Source organism: Terrapene carolina, unplaced genomic scaffold, assembly GCF_002925995.2.
Source record: "Terrapene carolina triunguis isolate 2854851 unplaced genomic scaffold, T_m_triunguis-2.0 Scaffold103, whole genome shotgun sequence".
Taxonomy (NCBI): Eukaryota; Metazoa; Chordata; order Testudines; family Emydidae; genus Terrapene; species Terrapene triunguis.
The window spans coordinates 1,090,228-1,118,039 of NW_020664454.1; the positions used below are offsets into that span (position 1 = coordinate 1,090,228).

A 27,812-nucleotide genomic window follows, 5' to 3' on the forward strand; every position below is an offset into this window, starting at 1 on the left:
GCCGAAGCATGAAGGGGCATACAAATGTTTAGTATATCTGGCATGTAGATACCTTGCAACGCTGGCTACAAAAGTTCTATGCGAATTCCTTTTCTCACTTTCTGGTGACATTGTAAATAAGAAGTGGGCAGCATTACCTCCTATAAATGTAAACAAACTTGTTTGTCTTAACGATTGGCTGAACAAGAAGTAGGACTGACTGGACTTGTAGGCTCTAAAGTTTTGAATTGTTTTGGTTTTGAGTGCAGTTATGTACCAAGAAAATCTACATTTGTAAGTTGCACTTTCACAATAAAGAGATTGTACTACAGTATTTGTATGAAGTGAATTGAAAAATACTAGTTCTTTTGTTTATCATTTTTACAGTGCAAATACTTGTAAAAAAAATTATACTATAAACTGAGCACTGTACACTTTGTATTCTATGTTGTAATTGAAATCCATATATTTGAAAATGTAGAAAAACATCCAAAAATATGTAATAAATGTCAATTGGTATTCTATTGTTTAACAGTGTGATTAAAACTGCGATTAATTTTGTTGAGTTAATCGCGTCAGTTAACTGCGATTAATTGACAGCCCTAATAATAACAATTCTCCCTATGTACTGGTTCAGTTTGGTGATTTGTCTCCATGATGCTTTCGGTACCACAGGAGACAAGGATTTAAGAGTGACCTAGTGTTTTTCTCATGTGGCCTCATGCATAGTGCGGAGGATAGAGAAAGGGTGGACACAGATTGATTTTGGCAGTTGTGCTCGGAGAGCTGTATAATCAACGTTTAATGGTCGGAGAGCTAAATTCAGCTCTGAATAGTGCTGGATTCTGCTGCCATAACACGGGGTGCTAGGCCCCTGATAGTGAAAATTCTGCTCAGGGGGGAAATTTGGTTGAAGCAACACTCTCACAACTCCTTTCATGGGGGATCCTGTGAGCCTAAGCCGCCACAGCTGGGGAAACTGTAGTTGCTTGACTGTAACTGATCTGCACTGCCATGTGGATGGGAAGGAAGAGCCAATGCAGAGAGTGATTACATGCAGATTGCACAGGCATCTGTTGCCTGAGGCAGATTCCCCTGCCATCCATGTGGAACTCAGAGATCTGTGGAGCTTAGGGACAGAACTTCCTGTTCATTCCACAGGGGAGAAAACAGTTTGGGCAAAGTTTCTTTTTCCCAGGCCCTCTCCTCCAGGTATTCCCTGGGAGAGGATGCTTTGAGCCTCCCTAATTACATTCGTTACCTTGGGCCCCATTGCTCATTTGTTTGGAAAGGTTATTTAGTTCTCCAAAATGTCGTCCTTGGCTCTTGTCATTAGCTTGTGTTGCTCTTGCATGAGCTGTGGTGGCAGCTGATCAGAGCTCAGACAAAAAGGAGAAAACAGTCAGGAAAAATGTATGCTTCTGTATGGTTAGTATCTTATTGGCTAATATTGGATTTTAATTTATCAGAGTAAAATATCAATTTGAAGCTCAAAACTAGCACTTTTTTTTAAATTGGCACTATCAGTGCCAACTCCATACAGATGATTTAGAGGAACTGCTCCATAATTCATTATAGATGAAAAGCTGTATTTGGATTACTATTGGAAATGTTGCATATGATTGTCTGTGCATTATAACTGACTTCAGTATGGTCCAGACCTAATGTTCATCAAAGAATATTGATATTAATAACATAGAATTCCAGCTATCTGGATTTTCTCCATCCAAGTAATCTTATTCAAGGAGGGGGTTGAGGTAGGATATCATTTGGGAAGAATTTCTCTCACCAAAGAAAAATAAGAGAAGAATTTGTAAGGAGTTTGCGATGTAAATGTGGGATAATTTAGTGCATCTATAGTATTACAAAAAGAATGAGGAGTCCTTGTGGCACCTTAGAGACTAACAAATTTATTTGGGCATAAGCTTTCATGGGCTAAAACCGACTTCATCAGATGCATGGAGTGGAAAATACAGTAGGAAGATATATATATACAGAGAACATGAAAAGATGGGGGTTGCCATACCAACTCTAACGAGACAAATTAATTAAGGTGGGCTATTATCAGCAGGAGAAAAAAACTTTTGTAGTGATAATCAGGATGGCCCATTTCAAACAGTTGACAAGAAGTGTGAGTAACAGTAGGGGGAAAAATTAGCATGGGGAAATAGTTTTTAGTTTGTGTAATGATGCATCCACTTCCAGTCTTTATTCAAGCCTAATTCGATGGTGTCCAGTTTGCAAATTAATTCCGGTTCTGCAGTTTCTCATTGGAGTCTGTTTTTGAAGTTTTTTTGTTGAAGAATTGCCACTTTTAGGTCTGTAATTGAGTGTCCAGGGCTGTTGACATGTTCCCTGACTGGTTTTTTAATGTTATAATTCTTGACGTCTGATTTATGTCCATTTATTCTTTTGCGCAGAGACTGTCTGGTTTGGCCAATGTACATGGCAGAGGGGCATTGCTGGCACATGATGGCATATATCACATTGGTAGATGTGCAGTTGAACGAACCCCTGATGATGTGGCTGATGTGATTAGGTCCTATGATGGTGTCCCTTGAATAGATATGTGGACAGAGTTGGCAATGGGGTTTGTTGCAAGGATAAGTTCCTGGGTTAGTGTTTTTCTTGTGTGGTGTGTGGTTGATGGGGAATATTTGCTTCAGGGTTGTCTGTAAGTGAGGACTGGCCTGTCTCCCAAGGTCTGTGAGAGTGGGGGATTGTCCTTCAGGATAAGTTGTAGATCCTTGATGATGCGCTGGATAGGTTTTAGTTGGGGGCTGAAGGTGATAACTAGTGGTGTTCTGTTACTTGAATAAAGACTGGCAGTGGATGGGTCATTACACAAACTAAAAACTATTTCCCCATACTAATTTTCCCACTACTGTTACTCACTCCTTCTTATCAACTGTTTGAAATGGGCCATCCTGATTATCACTCCAAAAGTTTTTTTTCTCCTGCTGATAATAGCCCACCTTAATTGATTTGTCTCGTTAGAGTTGGTATGGCAACCCCCATCTTTTCATGTTCTCCGTATATATATGTATATCTTCCTACTGTATTTTCCACTCCATGCATCTGATGAGAAGTGGGTTTTAGCCCACAAAAGCTTATGCCCAAATAAATGTGTTAGTCCCTAAGGTGCCACAAGTACTCCTCGTTCTTTTTGCTGATACAGACTAACATGGCTACCATTCTGAAACCTATAGTATTACAGAAGAAGTTCTATAATAACACTAATAACACCGCTCTGCTATGCCTCTCCTATTTATATTCCCTTGGACCAACCTAAACAGATTCTTTCCCACCTTGAAGCTCATACTTTTCAAATATTTGTCAATGGTTAGCATGTTTCTCCCTGTAAGACTGTGTCCTGTGCTGGGATACTCACAGCATCTCATCTCCTTTAAGAGCCTGCAATCAAGCATGCCACTAGTCTACACTGCAATGTAAGCCCGGGGTTAGTGGGACTCAAGTCAGCTGAGCCATGGTAGGGAACCTGGGGCTTGAGCGTCTACATTGTATTTTAAACGTACATTAAGACTTTTCTAAACCATGCTCAAACCTAGTGCTCCGGCATCCACACTGGAGTGCACAGACCCGAGTCAAAGTATCCAGATCCCAGAGTCCTTAGCATGCCCCGCCCCCTGAAATGTGGCCACTCTAGCCCTAGGGCCCTGGTGCACTGTGGGAAGACTTTATTACCTGCCCTGCACACTACCAGGAAGCAACAGCCTTTGCAAAAGGCTTGATAGGTTTGCTCTCCATTGACAGTGTGCTTGCAGTTCAGTGATCAGAAAAGAATGGGGTAATGCTGACCTGAGCTGCCATTCACAAATTGGGGGGGAAGGTGGCTTCCATTTTCAGTCGAGGGAATTGCAGATCGTTGGGACAGACAGGACTAAGGAAGTTGTCCTGTGGAATTGTGGGATACTTCCGGCTGGCTCCCAGGGCCCAAGTCAAGTGGGGTTGTGTCTACACTGCAGAGCAATAGGACTCGCACCCTAGGTCCCAGTTTAACTCAAACTCAGGCCCTCCAGCCCTGCAGGGTATTGGGACTCTGGGGCGATGCCCTGGGTTAGTACAATTGCAGTGTAAATGCCAGGGGGGTTGGGCTTGAGCCTGGGCTGAAGGATGGTCTTCCGTTGCAGTGTAGACATACCCTTCAGTGGAACATTGGAATATGCTCCCTGTGCTTCTGAAAAAAGAGAATCATGCAATAAAATAATTAAATGAATTCACAAATGAAAAATTCAATAACATAATCCTTGTGGGACAGATTCTGTCTGGTCCTTACCCCAGTACTCAGCGGGGGAAGAGTAATCAGGATAGCATCCCCTGTAGGCAGATTGTTCCACCATCATGGTTCCAGCATCTTCATTCTGCACCATAACCCAGGGCTCAATTTCGCACAGACTTTAATGGTAACTAGTAAACTACTCCTCTGTTGTGACTGCCTTAAAACTCTCTGTGAGAGGTGATTTTTAATACTTCCTGTCTTTGCCTCTGTTTTTCTTAAAAATTTACCCTTTTCCTTTTCATTTGTGTTGAACCACCTTCCCATCCTCCTACTCCAGGTTGTTATTTAGACAAAGGAGTGGCTTTCTTATTATAATTTTTGTTGTTGTTGTTATTTTAAAGCTATTTTGACTTTGTCCAATACCCAAAGTGCCTTGATGGTGGGTGAGGCATGCTCCTTAAAAGTTATGTTATTAATGATTATTTTAAAATACTGTAATGTAGTCGCTACTGCATTTCATTTAATTAGAGGTAATCGGAATGTGCTACTTAGTGCTAAAATATCTCTTCCAATTTCTTTAAACTCTAACACTTATTAAAAAAATACTGCTTATTTTTCAATTAGGCTTTCATCATTAGCTCCGGAGATTGATTGATTTATAGCTACTTTTAGCACTGAATAAAAGATGTAGACCAGATGCTCAGCTGATGTAAATTGGTAGAGCTCCTCTGTTTACATCACATAGGGATCTGGCCCTCTATTTATATACAACAGTCTATATGGCACCTTGATTTTTGTAAGACTACTTGAAAAATCATTCTCTGTGATCATTTGAGGAACAGTAATCTTTATTTATACAGTTTGTTTTATTTGGCATGTCATGGTTTATCCAGCTGGTTTAATTGGCATGTCCTTGCCTTCTCCTATTTGTATATCACCAACTACCCAAAGAAGGAGTATAATATCCTTTAAAATAATGTAGGACTATGCAGTCAAAATTACTACTGAAGCACAGACCTGTTGTTCAGTCCTACTCTGTAAGTTCTATGGCTGTATGCTATATGTTCAGACATGATAATTGTCCACTATACCCCAACTATCCAACACAGGGGGTTGAACTAAAGCCGTTCAAAACTCTGCCACGTAAGCTAAAGGAAAGTCTCCATTCATTGGCTTTACAAGTAGGGCTTTTATCTTCTTACAAGGATAATCACTAAAAGGCATTTATTGCAAGTGCAAATACATACCTTACGTTCCTGCCCCTTTAAAATTCCTCCTGTTCTGCAGGGTGAAATCTACTGAATCATGAGTTTCTTAAAAACAAGCCCACACATAAAAAAAGGACACCCCTTTTTAGCAGGATAAGAAATTTTAAAGGGCCAGCACCATTCGTTCCATGTTTATGGTTGTCTAAACTGAATGATTAACAATCTTACTGTAATAACTTATTCATGCATCATTAGATGTGCATTACTAAAATGGGATCCATAAACTGAACATCATCTTGTCTCATTGTTTATTCCTATATCAATAATCTTGGTTTATTGCGTGTTATTATCCAAAAATTGTATTTAGTACATAATAAATTAATGCTCTAACAGCACTTTGGAAACAATTTTCTCCTAGATACATACAGTGAAAGATATTTTTGTCACAGTTCAGGGCAACTGCACCTTAGTCCACCAATGGCCCCCTCTCTCATGCTTCCAGCTCCCTAGCCTTTTCCTCTCTAGGGCAGAGACCCATGTCTTTCTCCCTTCTCACTGGGGTTTTTCCAGGCTGTACAGTTCTCTGTCTACACTGAGTTATTCCAAGCAAGCCAGACAGCCTAACAGACAGCGTCTGCGCTTTGCTTTCTCCTCAGAGGCTATAAACAGCGTAATTGCCCAGAATTATAAATTACACCTCTACCCCGATATAACGCGACCCGATATAACACGAATTCTGATATAACGCGGTAAAGCAGTGCTCCGGGGGGGGGGGGGGGGAAGCAGGGCAAGTTCAATATAACACGGTTTCACCTATAACGCGGTAAGATTTTTTGGCTCCCAAGGACAGCATTATATCGAGGTAGAGGTGTACCACACAGCTCTTTTTAAGAAAGCACATTTATTTTAAGGTGAAAGCTTTAAAGAGAAAGCATAAACAATAATAGAACCTATACACATGCTAATAACCTCACTAGAGATCAGACCCTACTTCAGCAAGGGCTCTGGTAGGTGATCAGTCCTTCAGACCCCACACAGGGGTTTTCCTGTGGTTACAAGTTCATAACAGCTTTTGCTCAGATAAGCACAACATGAAAAGGTCAGTCTCTCCTTTATACAGCGTGGGCCTTAGATCTTTAGAATCAGGGAATAGGTAATCAGCAGGCAATGATTCTCTCCTCTGGGTGTAGCTTCAAAAGATTGAGTCCGAAGGTTGCAATTTGCATTCACCTCCTCTCAGGTATTAATGGACTCCAGAGATACTAATTCAATAAGGATTTTATTGCAGGATATTGCAGGAAATTGCTCTTTGTCAACAATTTCTATGTTTTTTTTTCTTGCATGTGCAGTGTTTTCATAGCTATGAATGGAAAATCCTTGCAAATTGGGGGGAAAAGTATACTGAGATCAAAATCCACTGTTTGGTTTTGAGGAGAGAATTTTACCCGTAAACTCCCTGAGATCCAGACATGCAAATCACTGCAAATTGCTTAAATAATCTATGATATATAATTCTGGTTCTATCAGCTGCTGTCGGGCAAAAACATTTTTTTATTTGGATTTTGCCATCCTCTGAAAGGTGTGATAGGCTAAATATCTATATCTAATTTATTGTGAGAAATCCCCCCAATGGGGCACAGGTTGACTCAACGTACGAAGGTTTAGCCCATTTCACCAATTTTTCTTATTCTTTCACCTAACACATGCATATCAAAGCAAATTCTGAGAGTATTATTTTTTCCATGCACTTGCTGGAATAATTAACCCTCCTGAGCCTCCTCAAATGTGCATCTCTGAGATCCAGATGCAAAATCTAGCACTTGGGAACAGACTGTGGATTTGTAACATTTCCGGGAATACTTGGGGACTATAAACTCATGAATGGGTTTCAATGATACATGAATACAGTATTTTCATTTCTGTCAGAGTATTTTTCATGTTTCGTCAAGGAAATCTGTCACCATTTTGTTCAGGCTAGCTGTCTGAAAGTTAGGAGGGGAAAGTAACTGCTCTGCATAAACTGTTAACTATCTATTCTCACTCCCCCAATTTATTCTTTATAAAAGCTTCTGTCTCCTCTAGGAAAGATAATCATAAAGGCTTATTATCTCCAGTACCCAACTCTGGCATCTCTTTCTCATATTGAATAGTATCTTCCTACACAAGTTGTCTATTGAAAGGTATCATTCAGTGTAAGTGCAACAGAATCAGGCCCCTCAGTAGTATTTCTGTCCTATAACATTTAGCACAAAATAATTCCATTCATTTTTTCGTGCTGGCCACACCACAGAGTATAAAGTGTAATATACTGATAAATAAAAGTGAACGGTCATTCCTGCTGTAACCTTTGAATACATCTGAATACATATGCCTGTCAATCTGGGGACACTCTAACCTGGTTTACCTTTGACCTATCAGTTCTGATTAGGTTATATTCTAATCCTGATATGGCCAATTCTAATGTTCTGTCCGTCTGTAGAGGTTTTTATACTGTGCCCATCACCATGGCATCTGAGCTCTGTTGAGCACAGGTTGCCCGTCTTGTACAAACTCAGCAAAGTTCTGTGCCTGCTGCAAAACATTATACAGTACAATCTGAGATACAATTTATGTTGACGACCCCGATATTTACTTGGCTTTTCATGTAGATTTGAATGATGGCATAATTATGCTGGTAAACTGCCAAAGGATAGCTGAAAGTGGCTGAAACAAAATTCTAGCAAAATGAAAGTTCTTGTTCTTGGCACAAGACGCCTCTTGTCTAATGTCCCCCGGGTGCCTCTTACCTTTCCTGGAAATCTGGTGGTTCTAGCATCTTTGGCCAGAAATGTAGGTATCATTATGGAACTTCATTTATCCTTTGAGATTTACATGCCAGAGATGGTGATGTCTGTCTGTCAGCTGAAGAATAGCTAAATGGAATAAATGAGTTTTTCATGTAGTTCTGAAAGTGGCAATGTCTGTGTTCATTCTTATAGCCTGTGAGAGTGAGCTCCGCACTGGTAAAGGGTCTGTCTCCCACACATATGAACGTTCCTCTACTAGTTGTGAGTTTCATTGTTCCTTTCTTTCTACCTCTTGATAAAATAGTTAGGCACAAACATTTCCAGGTTACAAATGAACTAAATGTATCTAATTAGTATGTGTAGAATAGGTGCCTTAAAAACTTTGCATTTACTGTCATATGGTATTTACAGTATTTGACGTACCCCCTACACTTAAAATAGAAAACAATAACGCATTTAGCAAATAGTATTTAAACCTTTTTTATTGGTCAATGGCAAGATTTTAAGGAAACCCTCTGTACTAGTTATATCCGTATTGACCATTGTAACTCATTTGAGGTTAGCCTTTTAAAATCTAGACTATGCATTAAAGAGTTTAGATGATCTAAGATACTTGAGAAGGGCTTATGATAGGCACAAAGCCAGAGTGATGTGTTTCACTAGTTCTTGGTGCTACATATGGATTTCATAATGAGAATGTTGTGTAATTCAGTCACATAGTGAAGAAAGAGAGATGCCCCCAAAATGAAAAATTCAGATTCCGTTTTCAAAACTCCTCCAAAATTTGGATGTATTTGGATCCAGAGTTTTTGGTTGAATCCATAAAGTTCGTTGTTTTTCAAAATTCACATGCAGATCTAGGTTTGGTTTTCAACTGCGCCAACACTTGTGGACATGTTCTCATCTGGACTTGAAGGTTGGGCCTTTCTGTAATGAATTTAGAATATTTCTGCTACAGCTTTACCTGCAATTTCTGTAATATATGATACTTAATTTTTTCTTAAAATCCATTGTTTATTTTATGAAGAAAAAGTCTCTCAAGAGTTTCCATATGTTTTCAATGGGCTTATTTGCCAATTATCTTTAAGGGTGGGATTTTCAGAAAAGCCTCTTAGGCAGTTAAACATGCGGCTCCCAGTGGATTTCAATGGAGTGTTGACTCATAGACTTTAAGGTCAGAAGGGACCATTATGATCATCTAGTCTGACCTCCTGCATGATGCAGGCCACAAAAGCTGACCCACCCACTCTTGGAATAATTCTCTCCCTTGACTCAGCTGTTGAAGTCCCCAAATCATGATTTAAAGACTTCAAGTCGCAGAGAATCCTCCAGCCAGCGACCCCTGCCCCATGCTGCGGAGGAAGGCGAAAAACCTCCAGGGCCTCTGCCAATCTACCCTGGAGGAAAATTCCTTCCCGACCCCAAATATGGCGATCAGCTGAACCCTGAGCATGCGAGCAAGATTCTCCAGCCAGACCCTCCGGAAAAAAGTTCTCTGTAGTAACTTTTAATATCCCATCATTGATCATTGTTACTAATAACCAGCGATTTCTAGACCCCTTTGAGAATTCCAGACCAAATTGCTTATGATTAATCCTCCTTGCCTTACTAATGTGAACAGTCCCATTGATTTCATGGATTCAGTGAGACCTTATGGCTTCAATGAGACATCAATGACACCTAACTTTTGTGATTCAAGTATCACACTGCACCTTCTACATTTACTCTTTAATTAATAACTGTGGTAATAATAAAAGAGGGTGTCATAACAGTGGTTATTCCAATTCCCTCTAATTCCTCAGTATGTATCCAATAAATTCCAGCTATAAATTTAGTGCAGCTGATTTTCTAAATACATCATTGACATAGGAAAATAGATGAGTAGCTAATGAAGTGGCTCACAGTTATCCATTCAAATTTTGGTTAGGCCAGAGCATTTAAAGAGTGATTGCTAAAACAAGGTAAGTCGGTTAGTATGTGTAGGAACTACCTTATACAGTTTCTCACAGGACTAATTGACATGGGGATAAAACACTGATATCTCAGTTTTGATATTTTATAAATACTGTAAACTCATTTTTTTATTGTCAAGTTGTAAAATCTTAATCCTGCAATGAGCTCCATTCGAGCAGACCTGTATGGCATGTATACTGCACGTATTGCTAAAAGAAATGTGGTGTTTTAACAGTATGCTAAAGATATCAGTGTAATTGAAGCCTAGAAGATTAAAAACACTGAGTGTAAAAGGGAACATGTTTGCTCTTCATAAATGTATTTGAATTGAATTTCAGACGCTTTGTTTGCTTTGCTAGCAGCATTGCAAAACATAAGGTACAACTTCACAGCATGTTCTAACCCAGTACTCCTGCAACACTTTCACAGTTCCCACATCGGACTGGGTCTGGATCTTTCTCCCATTGATGTCAATGGCAAAACTCTCATTAGCTTCAGTAGATTCAGAATTGAGCTTGGGAAGTTGAGAAGTGTGTGTGTGTGTGTGTGGTGTGTGTGTGTGTGTAACCCACCCCACTGGTTAGTGTGTGTTATATGCCCCCCTCTGTGCCCAGTCCAGGGAGGATGTGAGTATAGCCAGTCAAAAAAATGTAGACAGAGCAGTTTTCCATTAAATGATGCAGTTTTTTTCAAAATCTAAACATTTCTCGGGAACGTGTCCTTTTCGACAAAATTTTTCATTGAAGGAAAGGACTCAATGAATGGTTACAATAGTATTAAAATGTTTCTTTTTGATTAATTTCATTTTGACTTGTATACTACAGTATTAAATTTAATATTATATTCTATTTCATTGATATTTAATGTTGTAAAACATTTTTAAAAATGAATCACAACTAAATGAAATTTATCAATAGTTCTGAAGAAGAAATTTTCAGATTTTTTTTGTTTTGTAGGAAATCTCAAAATTTCAGCTTTTTATGCAGAATTGGATTTCTTTTTTAATGCCAGTATTTCCTGCAGAAAGGAAATTCTGGTTCTGTTACAGCTCCAGCTGCAGAGATGAGCTATAGCAGCTTGCTCTTTTAACTCGGGCGATCCTTGGTTCAATCCTTGGTCTATCAGCGAAGATGGTGTCCATCACGTGGACTTTGATTAACGTAGTACGGTATGAAGAGTTTCCGGGGTTGTGGATCTTAGCTTTAGAGAACAAAAGAAAGAGGTGGCAGAAGCAATTTGCAGAGACAGACAATAAGGAACAGAAAAGCAACCGCAGAGAGGAGGAGGGAGAGAGGGAAAGGAACAGCCAAAATGGAGTCCTTTGAAGAATGAGCAAAGAGGGGAAAAACACGGAGACTAAGGAAGTCATCAGCTCACCCTTCATCTTTTTTCCCTTGAGAGACTCTAAAGGTCTCCAGAAACCTCTGTATTTTGAGGTGTGGATTTTTGGAATTTTATCTTGGGTGTAAGGGGATTCTCATTTTTTCCCCTGTTTCTCTGTGGAAGCACAGCACTAGTTCTTAGATACAAGGCCAAAAGGTTGGAATGAGGAAGATGCCTTGTTAGGACTGGGAATTACTTGTATTTTCATGGTTGTCAAACTAAAAAATTACTGATGGGTACCTTGGTGTAGTACAGAGCAAGTGTATTTTAAACAAATATATTTCTTCTCTAAAACAGAAATATTGTAGTATAGGCTCTCATATAAAATATCCTTAGGAAGCAAATTTTTCTGCAGGGGAAATGTTAGCAGTTAAAAGTAATAGGATGAAGGGATAATATGGGACATTTTTAACTGGCTTAACTTTGGTGTCTCAGTGCTGACAGCCAGATCCTCATTTGGCATGAATTGGCGTGGCTCCATTGAACTCCACAGGGCTGTGGCAGTTTACACCAGGTAAGGATCAGGTCCTAAGTGAAACATATGAGATGGAATCCTGTTGCTCTCACTCATGAAAGCTGTCTCATTGGCTACTAGGATTTGGCTTTGTTCTCCCCTCCATGGTTACCCCAAATTGAACTCTTATTGTAATAAAGGTCTATGTGTAATGCATAGAACCAGCATAATACAAATACTGTGCCAACACTATAGCAGCGTTCAGACATTGATAACTAGCACCTTTTCAACAAAAAATTGGTACACATTTTATTAAGTGCTCCACTGATTACCTGATTTATACTAGCTTTCCTCAGAATCAAAAGCTGTTAACCCAGTTAAAACACCTAAACTACACAGCTGTCTTTTTCCCTGACTGGAGCCAATAACCTCCTTCAAACAAGGTTAGCATTTTACACACAGTAAAAAAATTGGCATGCCAGTTTCCAGAAGAGAGAGAATTGTAATGGATGAATTCCAAAGCACTCAGAAAAGGATTTAGTTGCACAAGTGCTGACATGCTAATACAGCAGACCATTTGAGAACCTCTGAAACTTTCCCCCAGAACGGTGGGAAACATTCTGCAAGCGTCATAACAAAGAGCTGTGTCCCTCTTTGAAATCCTCAGTCACTTCTTCTTCTAGAAGTGTGTGAAGCACTGCTCCCCAGGTGTGCCAATGATTTTCCTTTCTATTCAGTGCATTTTATTCGGTAGGTTGCTCTGCAATTTTCTGTTTGCTCAGGTGATAGCAAGACTAACGGCAGCACTTCTGACTTCTTGTATTAACTTGTAGGCTTTCGAACCTCTCCTGTTGCTAGTGTCAAATGCAGGAGAGAGAGATGACCTCAGACATTAGTATAATGAGTTGGGAAGAATACAAGAAGGTATATTTTTAAAGTTACCTGAAGTCTGTTTGATGATAGGTCTGGCTTCCAAATGGTCCTACTAGTGAAGGCAGGGGGCTGGACTCGAAGACCTTTTGGGGTCCCTTCCAGTTCTATGAGATAGGTATATCTCCATATATTAAGTTCTGCCTTCAGGCACACATCTGAAATTCCGAGGGAAGTCAGTGTGAGCTGTGTGGAATCTGATGGCAGAATCTGGCCCAGTGATTATAGTGAATATCTTTCAGAAGTGGATAAATTCAGTTTATTATTATATTGAATCAATTTCCCTGTGGAAAATGGGGAGAAAGGACAGCTGCTGGTGTTAAATGTCAGTATTTGTCTACAACTGTCAGACTCCTGGCATACATTTTTTTTCTACTCCTACTTAGAATAAGAAACAACTGTCTCAGATGCCAATAAATACATCAATGCCGAATGTGTATGTAACTGTCAATAAATGTTAACTTTTTAATGGTGACCACTGCAATCTGAACCTTTCCATCTAATTCATCCATAATGCCCTCATCAGTGTTTAAGGGCTACATCCTTCACCTTTACTTATGCTGACCAGTACCTGGTGCTATTTGCAGAGTAAGGTGCTAGTGAACATGAGGTAACAGAATCTGGTCCTACACTGTCTAAGCAGGAGTGATGTTTAGTAAACACGAGGCCCCTTTATTTCTTTGTCCTAATTAGTGCCTACCACCCTTCACTACCATGCATCATCCTTCTCTCATCAAAGTCATCATCAGCATTCCCATTGACTTTAATGAGAGCAGCATAAAAAGAGACGAGTCTGAACTAAAATTTAATTTCTGCCTACCTCTCAGTTTTGGGGAAAGAGGGGTTTTGGCATTTTGCAAACGTTTCCTGGCCCCAGATCAGAACATCTCTGAACTTTGGAGAGTTCGAAACATGGATCCAGATCCAGATTTTATTTGAGAAAGTCTCTAGGCCGAACAGCTTTATGATGTACGTGATTAGCCAAAATCTCTGCCTTCGATCCTGTGATTGATGCTGTAGGATACTGAAAGCATCTTGAAGTACATAGCATGTGTGAGGCCTGTTATTTAACTGTGCTGAGACTGAATTAATTAGGTGGTTTAGTTTTGACTAAGAGGACAAACCATATGCTGTGCACACAAGTTATAAAAGGGGGGAAAAAAGTAAAGTGACAGGTATTAAGAAATAGAAGCAAGCATTGCTGCATCAAAGCCATAAAAGCCTCTGTTGCTTGCATTTAAGTAAGAGGTGAGGGCAGCACAGTGTGACAGACATTCTGAAAGGCAAACCTTGTGTGACACCCATTGATTATAAAACAGAAAAGCTAGAGAATGGAGAGGAAAGCAACACAGAAGATCCATGTCTTGTTTTGGGCCAAGTCTGCATACAGACTGTTTAATTGGAGTTTGGCTTTTGAGATTTAAATTAGAGGCTGAAAAGTAGAAGTGAGCATTAAATCTGATTTAAATGAGAAGGGGGAAAAAACAACTTTGGGCATTTAAATGTGTGAGTGGAAGCCTTAGATCTCTTGTCTTGTGAATAGTGGTGTGGCAGAACTTTTAAAATTGGCTGTATTGATTTAATTGAAATATAGATTTGTAATAACAGACAATGACAAGCAACTGCTGAGTGAGACTATTCCCTCCTCTGGATAAGGCAGAAGAAAACTCTGAAAAAAGGGGCATTTGAAAGCTATTTGTTGTTTTTCAGAGTTTCTTTGAGGTTTCCCTTTAAAAGTGTATTTTATTTTTTAGCTTTAAGGCTCAACTAAAACACAGGCGAAAACACTCACAGGTTTTGCCCCAGATGTACTATGCACCAGTTAAGGTATTTGTTGTGGAAACAATACAAAGTGTAACAGTGATAAATTTCAGGGTATGAATGAGATTATCTGAGGTAATTTAATACTTACAATCATAAATCACAGGAATTTATCCTGTTTTCTAGTAGATGGGCTGACTATAAATTGACATGAAGAATTTGCAGGTATTTCTTATTAACAAAGTGTCAGCACTCACTGTTCTGTGTATTCTGAAAGCCGCAGGTTCCTATGCCGAATGTATTATATGCAAACTACTCCTTTTAGAGTTAATGCTCATGTAAAGTCTATCACTAACACTCAGGCATACTAAACCCATTGATTGTTTAATATTCAGTATGTCCTAAGGCAAAGGGACTGTTGTATTGTCCTATGGGTGTAGATTACCAGTTGTGGAATTATCTAGGATCCTGCAAGAGACTGTTTCTTATCTTTGTCAAGGACCATGCCATAGACTTACAGACAATTCCTTTATTTGGAACAATATATTGTGCCGCATAGAGCTCTATTGAGTACTAGAAGAATGTCTTTTGGTATTATAGTTTTGCATCAGTGAAGTCATGGTATAACAATCCATGAGCAAGTACATACATACCACATGTTCTGCAGCAAACCATATATGGGTAGCATGGAAAAAAGAACTCGCAACTTTCTGCTATTAAGCTAAAGGGAAATCTCATTTAGCTGTTAGTAGCAGATGTGCTTGTTCTGTATCCTTTTGAGGCCTGACGCTAGAAGGCTAAACCATTGGAGATCGATGAAGAGTTGAACATGTCTTACACATTCCATACTATAGCGAACAGTACACTGCTCCCAAGGAGTAATTTATGATGCTCCGGTCTCTTCAGAAATATGTTTCGTTTTGTTTTTCCTTTGTAATGAATAAAGTCACTTTCCACATGTGGGAAGAGTAAAACTAGTTTTCTTCTGAATCTCCCCACCTTTTGGACTTCACCTTTATGGATTCAGAACATAAGATAGTAGTTTGTACACAGACAAGTGAGGTTTTTATGAGTAAATAGTGCCTTGCTAGCTTCCCCCCTTCCCCCCCCCCCCCCCCCGGTGTATAAGCCTCACCCACACACACTTTTTAAAAGTCAAATTGAACCAGTACAAACCCATGGCCTACAAATATGGCAGCTACATCTTTTCCCTTTCATCTGTTTTTGCTTTTCTGCAGTCTCCTGCAGATTACTTCCCAACATTATAGACTTGGATCTTATGATTAAAGAGGGTTACTGCTTGCTGACCTCCCAGTGCACCCTGAATTTTAACACTGTCGATCCAAGCCGTTTTTTATGTTCTTTATAAGCTCTGAGGCTTAAGGTTTGTGTGCCAGATCAACAGAGTCTGAGCCTGCCTTTCAGTGATGTGCTTTTCGAATAACAAGCTCCAGGAGGGGATGTGTAGCATGTATTAAATCTATAGGCATTTAAAAAAAAACACCTCCTAAGTGTTGTATGAAGAAATTCATTGTGATTTGTGTAAATGAAATACCATTTAATGAGATGAAGAATGTTTTTGTTCTAAAGGTTAAAAAAAGGGCTTCCTAAGAGTAATGGCTTCTTGAAAAGCACTCACAGTCCAGGATGATATATCCAGATATGTTGATACTGTAATGAACCTGCTGGCTCATTACTGGGTACCATGTTATCCCCCGCAAATTCAACATCCAGTCAGTAGAGGATGATCCCTAGAAAAACAACAAGGAGTCTGGTGGCATCTTAAAGACTAACAGATTTATTTGGGCATAAGCTTTCGTGGGTAAAAACCTCACTTCTTCAGATGCAAAAGAAGTGAGTTTTTTACCCACGAAAGCTTATGCCCAAATAAATCTGTTAGTCTTTAAATTGCCACCAGACTCCTTGTTGTTTTTGTAGATACAGACTAACACGGCTACCCCCTGATACATAATCCCTAGAGTACATCAAAGGAAAATATTACCTGAGATCAGAGGGACCAGGCTCAGAGGCTCTTTCACAACAGATAGGGAGTCAGGGCTGGCATATTCGGGGCTATGCTGGTCCAATGATCAGTGTACATGATAGGAGGGGAGAGTGCAGCAGTCATGAGCTGTGGCAGCCCTGAGGCTGCTGTGGCAGTCTTGGGGCATGATTTTCTCCAGGTCCCTGCAAACCTCAACAGCCTTTCATAGAAATGAGGATTTGCCCCTTATCCTCCCCTCCCCGCCCCCAGCCAATAAAAAACTTTTACAAGTGAACATTGTGTTTCATATTATCCAGTGCATAGACAAGGCAATATAAGATGTCAGTATAATATTTAATAATATCTAATATCTTAAACAAGAACCCCAGAATTGAACAGCCCTAAACTTTAGAAGTGTTCAAAATGCAAATCCGTATTTCAGGAACGGGCCTTATTTTTATAAAGGGATGAACTGTCTACCTTCAAACTTTGGGGTGTATCAAAATCAGGATGAATTTTCCAGGCACTCGGTGCCCCTCTTCAAAACTTGATAGAGGTGGGGGCTTCTTGGCACTAGCCAGGAGTCCCATGAAGAAGTAACATGCAGGGTTGTAGTAAAGTAGGAGTGTTTCTTGGGGTTCCAGACTCTTTAGAACTCAAACTTCTAAACAAGGGTTGATTGTCATTTTCTACAAACAGACCCTGTAGATTTACACAGCCCAGTCAGCTCCACTACAAATACAACCCCACCCACCCACTGAGTCCAGGATAATTAATTATACTATCATATATACATACCACTTGCAGTAAAGGAGAATCTCTATTAGCTGTCAGAGGTATTAGAGCCTTTATGTTCTGGAGACAAAAACATTAGTATTTTTATTATTATTATGGACTTCCTCCAAAAGCCCTCTTGCCCATGGAAGGCCTTGTGCAAAGCCAGGATCCACAGTTTTCCAGGGCCCATACATAATTTTTAATTATTCTGTGTCATGTAACTCTTTACTCATCATTCATCATCTCTTTCATAATGTAGCCCTTCTCTTATAACCAGTGATGTAAACAACCGATTGAAACTGGCGCAGAAATGACAGAAAAATAATACAATCGATCACAGGAAATCCAGCAATATAACTTCTGTGTAGTATATTTGGTTTTCCAAAGCACTACAAAAAGACACTTTGCTTTCTGTTCCTTCGGATTTCTTTTTGTTCCTGAACAATATTTGCAAGTACATATTTTAAATGTAACTTGGAATTAATACTAATTGGCAAAACCTTTTTACATTTAGCCAGCTAGTTCCTACCCCCAATACACTCAACATCTTTAAAACTTTTGCAGAGATGTTATGAAATTGGCCATGTATGCATTCCAGTTTTGTTTTGTTCTTTTCATAAGTTCATATATCTAATAAATGGATCTACTGCATGAGCAATTTAGCATTTGCTTTCCAAGCCAAGGTACAATAACTAAATGTGCATCTGGTCTTTGTCAGACATTATTACAAATTATGAGAGCAAGACAGAAATATATTATCATAAGAGTGTTCTTTTTTCTCAAATTAGGTTCCTGGAATTTCCAGCTACATCAGCCAGACCTATTCATCACAATTAGGCTGTGTGCTTGCAAAGTAAGGCCTCGCTGACTTCATTGACTAACTATGGGTATGTCTACACAGCAAAGAAAAGCCTGTGGCTGGCCTGGGCCAGCTGACTCCGGCTTGTGGGGCTCGGGCTGCTTCATTGCCGTGTAGACTTCTGAGCTCGGGCTGGAGCCTGCGCTGTAGGACCCTGCAGAGTGGGAAGGTCCCAGAGCTCGGGCTCCAGCCTGAGCCCAGAAGTCTACTCAGCAGTGAAGCTGTGGACCCACTGTGGGTTTTTCTTTGCTGTGTAGATATATCCAAAATGACCTTTGTTTCAGGCCCTAACACAGTAGCACTCAGAGGCCCCAATCAGATTCACAGCCCCAATGTGCTTAGCACTATACAAACACAAATAAAGGCAATAGTTCCTGCCCTGGAGAACTTCTCAGTTTTCCACCTGTAAAATTGGGGTAATACGGTACTTCCCTACCTAACCAAGGGGGTTAGTTCAACAGAGGATTAATTCAAGACATTGAGCCACTGTGAATGTACATATTGGGTTCAATCCAGCAACGCGTGAAGGACATGCTTTAAACAGGTGATCAGGTCCACTGACTTTTGATTCTCCTCTTGGCTCTACCACAGACTTTCGGTGTGAGCTTGGACAAGTGATGTAGCATTTTTGTGCTTGTCATCTGGAAAAAGAGACTGACTTTCCTGGGGCTACTCACATGCTTAAAGTTAAGCAGGTACTGAAGTGCTTTGCTGGGTCAGGGTTATGGTGCTCAGCAGCTTGCAGGGTTGAGCCCATTGTGACAGCTGATAATTTTTTAATGATGCCAAATACTTTTACATGCTCATTTATGGTACAGATACAATTCTTTAATGTATGTATAATTTGACAGTGTGCAACATCAGGTATGATTTTTGTGTTTATGAAGAATATCCACTGAAATTCCTTTTAGAAGGATTTACAAAAGCCTTTCCTCAAGTTATTGTGGGTAAAATCTGTCCTTACTAAAGAGGCTCAGGGATTAGACAGATTTATTTTCCTTTCATTGTGAAGCCATGTTTTAAAGGCCAGCCATCTGAAGAGAACTCCATTCATGCTTGGAGAACATTCCAAAGGTTACAACTTCCTTTTTTTCTCCTATGCTTGTTTTCCACAAGGGAGCTATTCTGTTACCTATTGTCCGCTAAGACTGAATGAATGGCTTAGGGTCAAACAGCTTCAATGGCGGACTATTCATTTTCAGCCACATAGAGCTTTGCAAATGTTCGGCAGAACAGACAGTCTCTTTCAGTGAGAGGGTTCAATCATATTCATGCTCAAAACTCCTGCTTCTAAGCCCATTCTGCGGTACATGCTGCAATCAAACTGCAAATTGTCATGTTGCTCTTTGTTCACTTTTCTTGCTCTGTGCTACCAGGTTCAATTTGTACTCTTTTATTTGTTTCTGAGCTGTGTAATCTGTGGTGTCTCAGCCAGGATGTGGAACATACCATATTATATCAGGACTACAAGAGAGGCGCCCATTTGGGTTTGCTTATTTGACTGTTAAAATATGAGATGCTTCTTTCAGAAGGTTGAATTGAAAAAATACCTTGTCCAAAAAAATTTCAATAGAAGTTTAATATGTTGATCATTTGCTAACCGTGAACTATATCCCACCTCATTCACAATCAAGCTAGGTTCCACACACGCAGTTATTTGTATTCGCCTATTGATTTTTAATATTATCACATCAAAGAGCTAGATAATCGTATCTAATGAAATGTGCTTTTTATTTTATTTAGTACTGTGTATTTGTGTTTTATGGGGCTCATTACAGGTATCCATGGCATTGACCAGCATTACAGCATATAAATGGCAAAATACACATAGCTGAACAGTTGGGATGTGATCTTATATAGGAAGGATGGCATGGAATTGTGGTTAAGGCAGAGGGCTGGGTGACAGGAGGACTGGGTTCTAATTCTGGCTCTGCCCCAGATTTCTTGTGTGGCCTTAGACAAGGCATGTAATCTCTTCATGCCTTAGTTTCCCCACCTGTTGAGAGCATCAAATAGAAGATATACTATAAGTGCAGAGTATGAAACAATGAGACCACAAGTACCTAGTGCTACATTTTTAATCACAAATATATGCACAGTTTTACAGTGCACCATTGTTACACACACACACACACATACATACATATATGTATTCACAATATATAGCAGAATTGGGTATTTGGGGAGAATTATTATACTTGCATGGGTATTCAGGAGTTTTTTATTCAGTATATAAATAAGAGACTGACATTTTCCTAAATATATGGCAATTTGTGCTTATTGTTTGCTTCTCAAGTGTTACAATTATGCTCCTCATGGTGAGATTAAAGCAGTTTAATTTAAACTCTGATCTGTCCCACATCTCATATTTTGTTTAGCCACATTTCTCTAGGCCTTTCCTCTTGTGAGTTGTAATGTGTTGCTGGTAATATTCCAAATAAATAACTCCCTTTGTTACTTTGAAGATTTGGGGGAACACCTCTCAGATCATAAAAGTTGGAAATTTAATCAAAGTTTCAGGTTTGCTTAAAGCTTAAGTGTATCTAACCAAATTTTTTAGATCTGGAAAAAATGTGTTTTGAGTGTTCTGTTTACTTACACCCTTTCCTACTTGGGCTTCAAACACAATCCAGGAAACTTTTGTGTAACTATTAGAAAAATTAGCAGAAATTATAAGAGACATTTAATCAAAAGAAAATATGAGCGAAAAACTGTGCCTAACCCTGGGAGAAAGGAGAAGAGCAACTTGCCACCAATTTAAAAATCAACAGCAATGACAAATTCACATAGGGAATAATATTCCAAATACACTGTGACGCCTTCCCTGTTTAGACTGTAGCTATCTCTGTTAGAGACCAGATGATTCTATCTCTGCTTTTACACTTTTGTTGACATAACAAATGTTGCCAGAGTGTTCTTGAATTGAACTGAGTGCGCCAATAAACTATCAGAAAGAGATGGAGAGAGAAATACCAAGGAGGAATCCAGTGCAGGAGGCACAAAAGCAGTTGGCTCTCCCAGTGAAGGAACTCTGGCACTACCTCTGCTCATGTTTGCTTTGTGATTCTTAAACTGTTTAACTACAGCTCTGAAATGCACCAAGCTGAATCCTCTTTACTACTTCATATTAAATTGAGAATTTCTGCAGCCGGTGCTCGGTGCATTTCCCCCATCTGCTCGCTCACCACATAGCTCCATAGGCAAATTCTTTGCCACTCCATCTGCCACCCCAAATGCTAAATTCTAGAAAATCAACACTGAAAAGTTCAAGCTGCAAACTGATTTGCAGATTTCTTTTCCATTTCACCAACATTTGAGCTCTGATATAGAAGCTGTTATATTTTTTCCCGAAACCGTATACATATAGTACCACTGAAATGCAGGCACCCCTAGGGTGGAAGGTAAGCAAAAGGTGGACATCATCTTCACAGCCCTCTGGTCTGCCCTAATGGAGGTCACCAGAGAAAATCCCTGCCAATGGGATCTGAAATGTCCATAGAGAACCTACAGAAAGTACCTACATACAATAAACTGCATGAAACACAGTCTCTCAATCACTGAAAGGTGTAAAGCTAGACTCACCTGGCTAATAATTGAACCTGCAATTCTAGAGAATCTAGGTATTTCAAATCTGCTGCTTAAGCCACTAGCCCATCCTACACTAGAAACGGATGTTTTGAACTACTGTTCCATTTAACCCTGCAAATCCAAAAGGTGTCTCATTAGACTGACTGCTAGAAAGACAGAAATGAAAAGTGTTTAGGGAAAATGATTGTGTGTGTGTGTGTGTGTGTGTGTGTGTGTGTGCACGCACCAAGCAGCATGAATATTTGTAACAAAGTCTCACATCTAAAAGAGAAACTAGCCAAACTTCTGTACCTCCCTTGTCTTCAATGGAGACAAGACCTAATCTCAGAATCACTGCAGTGCCACATTGTGTTAATTTAACATGTTGCCGTAAATTGTGGTAAAACATTTCCAGCTCACCAAGCCTGTTACTAAGGTGATACAATAATTTTACTCCATGAGTTCAAATTCTGGGATTCTTATTTAGTAAGCGCCCTAGACATTTATGGCTAGATTTTCTGAAGTGCTAAGCACTCACAACTTGAGTCAAAATTTATGGCAGCTGCAGGTTCTGAGCATTTCTGAAACTGTGGCCCTTAAAGTACTTTTTAGTATTGTATATATGTTGTAATTAGAATGTATAGATAGATAACTATAATAAAGCCTGAGTGGTGCAGAGGACCTCATTATGTCTGTCTTCCATGCACAAGTGAATTTCACCCAGCATGCAGAAGTAGTTCTTGCAAAGCCTTAAAAGATTGTTGGCTCAAATAGAGTAGGAAATGCTCTTGACAGATATCAAATAGGAATAGAAATATAGAGAATGGGTGGACAAGGTCTGTCACTCCTCTCACAAAGCTAATAGTGGCAGTAGTGGCACATAAATTTGAGTCAGTTGATACCACTGATCTGAAAGCAGGCTCATGGGGTAAATTAATTAATATGAAAGGTTCTTTATATGAAATCCCTGTGGAGCTTGTCCATATAAATATAACATTGTTTTATTTGTGATTTCTGCTATTGACTGGGCACCATTTACAAGATGTTTTGCTGCTTTCCCTGCAGGATAATTCTCACTGGGGGTCTTACTACTGTGCCCCGGGCCTCAATAAATAGGCTGCCTCATTAAAAAGGGAATAGTGATAGTATGGCCGTGACTTTGTAACACCACCTAATTCTCATATTTGACATGATTGCTGGCCTCTCTAAGTGCTTAATTGATTCAGGAGAACTGGAGGCCAGAGCATGGAAATCCAAGGGGCAAGATGAGGATCAAGGGTGAACGAATTTATGACAGGCTCTAAGCAGCCTGAGGGAAATTAGAAATGCTACCGATCTCTGAGGTAGCTCAATCAATTCAATGGGGGGGGGGAGGCAACATGGGAGAGCAGCAGAAGCAGAGGACAGACTGGAAAAAGGAGAGAAAATAATGACTAGGTAGGTACAGAGGCCAAAAGTGTCGGTGGAAGGGGAGCGCAGGGTCAGTGGACGTTACAGCGACCCTTAAATTGCAGTAGCAAAGACAAAACAGGCCCATTGCTACACCATAGTTTGTGAGGATTCCGCCCACCACTCCACCTGCCAAACCTTTTCAGAGACCCCCTGTGCAAAGCCTGTTTACTTGATCTTTGTGCATAGGTCAAGGTTAGGCCTGCTTTGTATGGTGGCAGTGACTGAGCTCTCTGGCTTTTTAAAGTACTATTTGCCACTTTATCTCCTAAACTTCAAATTCAAAAAATCCATCCAAAAATGTAAGTAAAACAAAAGAGCTCTACGAATGAGGTCCCATTTCCCTTAGCCTCGCGAGACAACAAGTACTGTGAACAGTTATAGTACTGAGCAGTCGTGTATACCACTCTTTGTTATCCTGTGTGTCACGGCTTATTCATGCTTTTATCATATTTTTGAATCCTGTATATTTTGTACTGCGGATAGTGTTGCATACAGACTCGAACAATAATATGGACGGTGTGTATAATGGATTTTTTTTAAACAACTAAAGCTTAAATGGTAAAGCAAATTACTTTCTAATCTATGCAGTATTTAATTGACTGTATTGAACCATAATACAAATTAAGCCGTCGCTGTAATTTGTTCTGTCATACTGCAGCCCTCCAAACAATTTGATACTTCATTTATAAATTGGTAAATGGCTCATAGAAGCACTCAGCAAAGATATTGTAAAATTGTCAAATAATAGCTGAAGGAATGTATCAGGGAGAATAACAAAAGGGGGTCTCATGAACACCCCTTGAGTGAGTTATGAAATACTTATTTCATATGCCCATCTTCCTCTAGAGGCAAGATTATGTCATAATAAAAGTCCTGAGGATAAAAGAGAAGGAGAGAGAGAGAGAAAATTAGAATGTGAACATGAGTACTTGAGTGTGGAACAACAGTTTTGTTTCATTTCCATTTGGGGCTATGGAACAGTGTTTTAAGAGTAGTAACTGAATGCAAGCAGTGTTGTAAAACTGATTGGATAAAGAAGGCATTTGCACTGATCAGTCATATTTTAAAGGCCAGATTAAATTAGCATATGGTGGATTCTCATAAATTAATCACAATCTATAAAGATCGTGTATTTGTAGACTGTTCTTTTGTTTAGCTGGCCATTTCTAATTTCTGCTTGAGAAGGGAGAGACATCTGGCCATATTCTCCCTCACTTCACACCTTTACACCAGTGCAAAGTGGGGGTTAAATGCTACCATATCTGATTAGCTACAGGACATGATTCTGATCTCCAGTTTTACACAGATTTTACTCCATTGACTGCAATGGGGTTACTTCCAATTTACTACAACAGTGTAAGTGTATGGTAGAGAAGAATCAGGCACATACTTATTAAGTCAAAACTTTAGATTAAGTTAGTTGAAAATTAAAAATATATATATCAAGCAACTCCTAGACTCACCTAAGTCTGCAAAAGAATAATTTCAAATGATTATGTACATCTGCATTTCAGTACAACTGTATGGACAATATTTCATTTTATGTATGTGTTTCAAGGATGGAGAAAATTATGACACTTGTGCTCAGAATCTCTCTCTGACTAATGAAAACTTCTTGAGAGCAATCTTTCTAAACACTCCATAAAGTAAAATATGCAAAAGGATAATGCTGCAGACACCTTTACTTATTTTGATGCTCAATATTGCCTTGCAAATGGTATCATCAGCAATTACAAATGTAATGATTTTAGAACCATTAATAAGGGTTCCCAAATAAATTAAAATGTCTCCATCTGGTGTCTTGCATTGTAGATGATATTTTCCCACCTCAGAATAATCTTCAAATCTAATTCTACCAGGAAGGAGTTTAATTTCAGTGCAAAATGCTGCATGGCAATCAATAAAAAACTTTTATTTAACAGGATCCTGAGATAACATTCTCTATAATATACAGCATTTAGAGAAAGGGGAACATTTAATTTCACTATTACAGAGAGCATGCAACTTGAGCTGAGAATAAACAAATAAATCAATGTCCCTATATTATATAAATGCGATCACATCATCAATTTTACATCATTAACACATTGGGAAAGCGGCATCTCTCATGAACAATAGCCATCTAAAACCCAGCCTTGTTCAAATTGCAGTCAGTGGCAGTACACCCGTTAGCCTGAATATGAGCCATCTTGAACCCCAAAAGTTGTGTGACACTTACTAACAAAATGAAAAAATATCCAGTCTTTTGTCTTATAAGCAGTCATCTCTCGTCTTTGTGTTACATTTCCATTTTCATTTCATCCCCCATTTCTACAGCAGTCTCATCACGGGCACCTCTCTCTCTCTCTCTCTCTCTCTCACACACACACACACACGCACACACACACACTCGCTCTGTTTTCACACATTTAAAAAAATGTAAAAATAACCGATGGTTTAGAGCTCAGGGTACCATGCTGATTGTCCATATGTGTTTTTCTCAAAAAGGACAGGAATGTGATCCTCTAGTAGTGCCCTTTCTGAGGATCTATCTGCACTTGAGAATGGTATTCTTTTTAGACTGTGAAGAGCAAGAGACATGTAGGAAGTAAGAAATTCAGACGAGTAGATCATTTTAGGTAAATAGTTCGAGGACAGACCTATAAAGTTGTCGTCTGCACTCAGGGTAGCCCGGACTCAATAATTGGTGTAGACAGGGATGTAGTAGAGGGGTTGATTCAGTTGGTGCAAACCTTGGCTTTCTCTTGGTTACGCTTAAAGGGTCATCACTTGTGCTACTCTTCTGTACTTTTAGCTCCTCCATGGCATCCCTCTCTATGTGGTCCAAAAGATGGGCTTGGCGCTTGCATGGACAAAGGGACTGCTGCTTATATATTTGCCTCTGTAGCTCCTATATTGTCTCTGGACCTGAGGTAGACTATGGGGTCTCATACCCTTTTATAGAAGGCTTTAAAGCCTTTTTATTTCAGAAGGACTTTGAAAGTGGATGCTAGTTTTGTTTACTGCATTAAATACAGCTGTATGGAAATGTTCACAATTAAAATGAAAAGCCATACATTTGGGTGCTTTCACATTTTCTTGTGACATCAAAAACAGGCCTTTCACACACAGTTTTGCAACAAAATTTGCAAATTTTTCAGACAAAAATGGGCCATTGTCAGCTAAAAACCAATCCCTTTTCAAACCAAGAAGGGGGGAAAATTTACGAGTTTTCGAGAAAAGTAAAATTTTGCAGCTCTGATGTTGCCCTAAATGCAATTCTAAAAATACAATTTGTAGTCGGATCCTTATCCCATTGTGGTCAATGGGAATTTTGCCATTGATTCCGTAGGGAGTAAGATCAAGGCTTAGGCCCCAGGCCTGCAGTCAGTGGGGCTCTGTGCTGCCATAGAAGTCCTCCCACATGGATCCAGTAAGAGGCTTGGAGCTAGAATCCTGATAATCAGATAGGTGCTTCTTGTTATTTTATACATTTTAATCATCAAATTAATTGCTATGGTGCCTAGAATACTTTATTGAATTATCTCTCACCATAAGGTATTGGAAGAAACGTTTATGCAAAACATGAATACAGTGCTTAAATTGGTCAAAACACTTGTTTAGAGATCGCCTGATTGCACTGTCCAAACGTTGCTATTCATTTTGACGCAATGGCTTTTTAAAATTTGGTAGACATACGAAGACCCAGGTAAAATGTATGTCTTGAGAATTAAATTATAGCTTGAATGGAATGTTTTTATAGATGCGTTTTGGTTTGCTTTTTTAATAGCTACTACAGCACCATCATGCAGTTCATGAAATTTCGTACATTGCAAAGGATATCACAGACCACCGAGCCTTTGGATATGTGTGTGGAAAGGAAGGAAATCATAGATTTGTGGCAATAAAAACAGCCCAGGCAGTAAGTATCAAATCTTTGTCATTTTCTATAGTTTAATTCAATTTGAAAGTTATATCTTTAATGTTGCTATTCAAAAGGGCATGCTAGCTTGTTTGTTCAATATACGTGCTGTCAGATGTGTCTGCATAGACGTTCTTAGATGGTGGATTAGCTAGACCCAGTCTGCGAAAAAGGGAATGTATTTCACCCTTCTTAATTTTTCTTGATGTATTCCTTCTAATTAGTCATTATTTTCCTTTCTAATTAAACTAGATACATCGACGGAATACAAATATGTTTACGTATGTTCGTAGACTCATTTAAACAGAAAACGATAGAAAACAAATAGCTACTTTGCATAAAATCTGCCCTAATTTCATTGTATTAGAAACCACTAATAAATATAAGCAATACTTTCAATACTCATAAGTATAATTATCATTAATCTGCAAATATAATTAGTTTTATAGAAATGAACCTTAGCCTAGATGCAATTTTCTAAACTAATATAAACAAGGTAGAAATTAATTCAGTGTGAAGTTCCTTCTCTTGAAAGGTAGATATCACTGTTCTACCAACAGGACCGGGGGGGAAAGTCT

General features: G+C 39.2%; 1 protein-coding gene across 2 annotated transcripts in view; it reads left to right on the top strand.

Annotated features, from left to right (window-relative positions):
* LOC112120565 (disabled homolog 1) overlaps positions 1–27,812 on the top strand; it is a 258,238-nt gene that overhangs the window by 171,690 nt on the left and 58,736 nt on the right. For both annotated transcript variants that reach the window (XM_024219691.2, XM_024219692.2), the window contains exon 6: positions 27,103–27,234. In XM_024219691.2, coding sequence (XP_024075459.1) covers positions 27,103–27,234 — 132 coding nt within the window. The remainder of the gene's footprint in view (positions 1–27,102; positions 27,235–27,812) is intronic.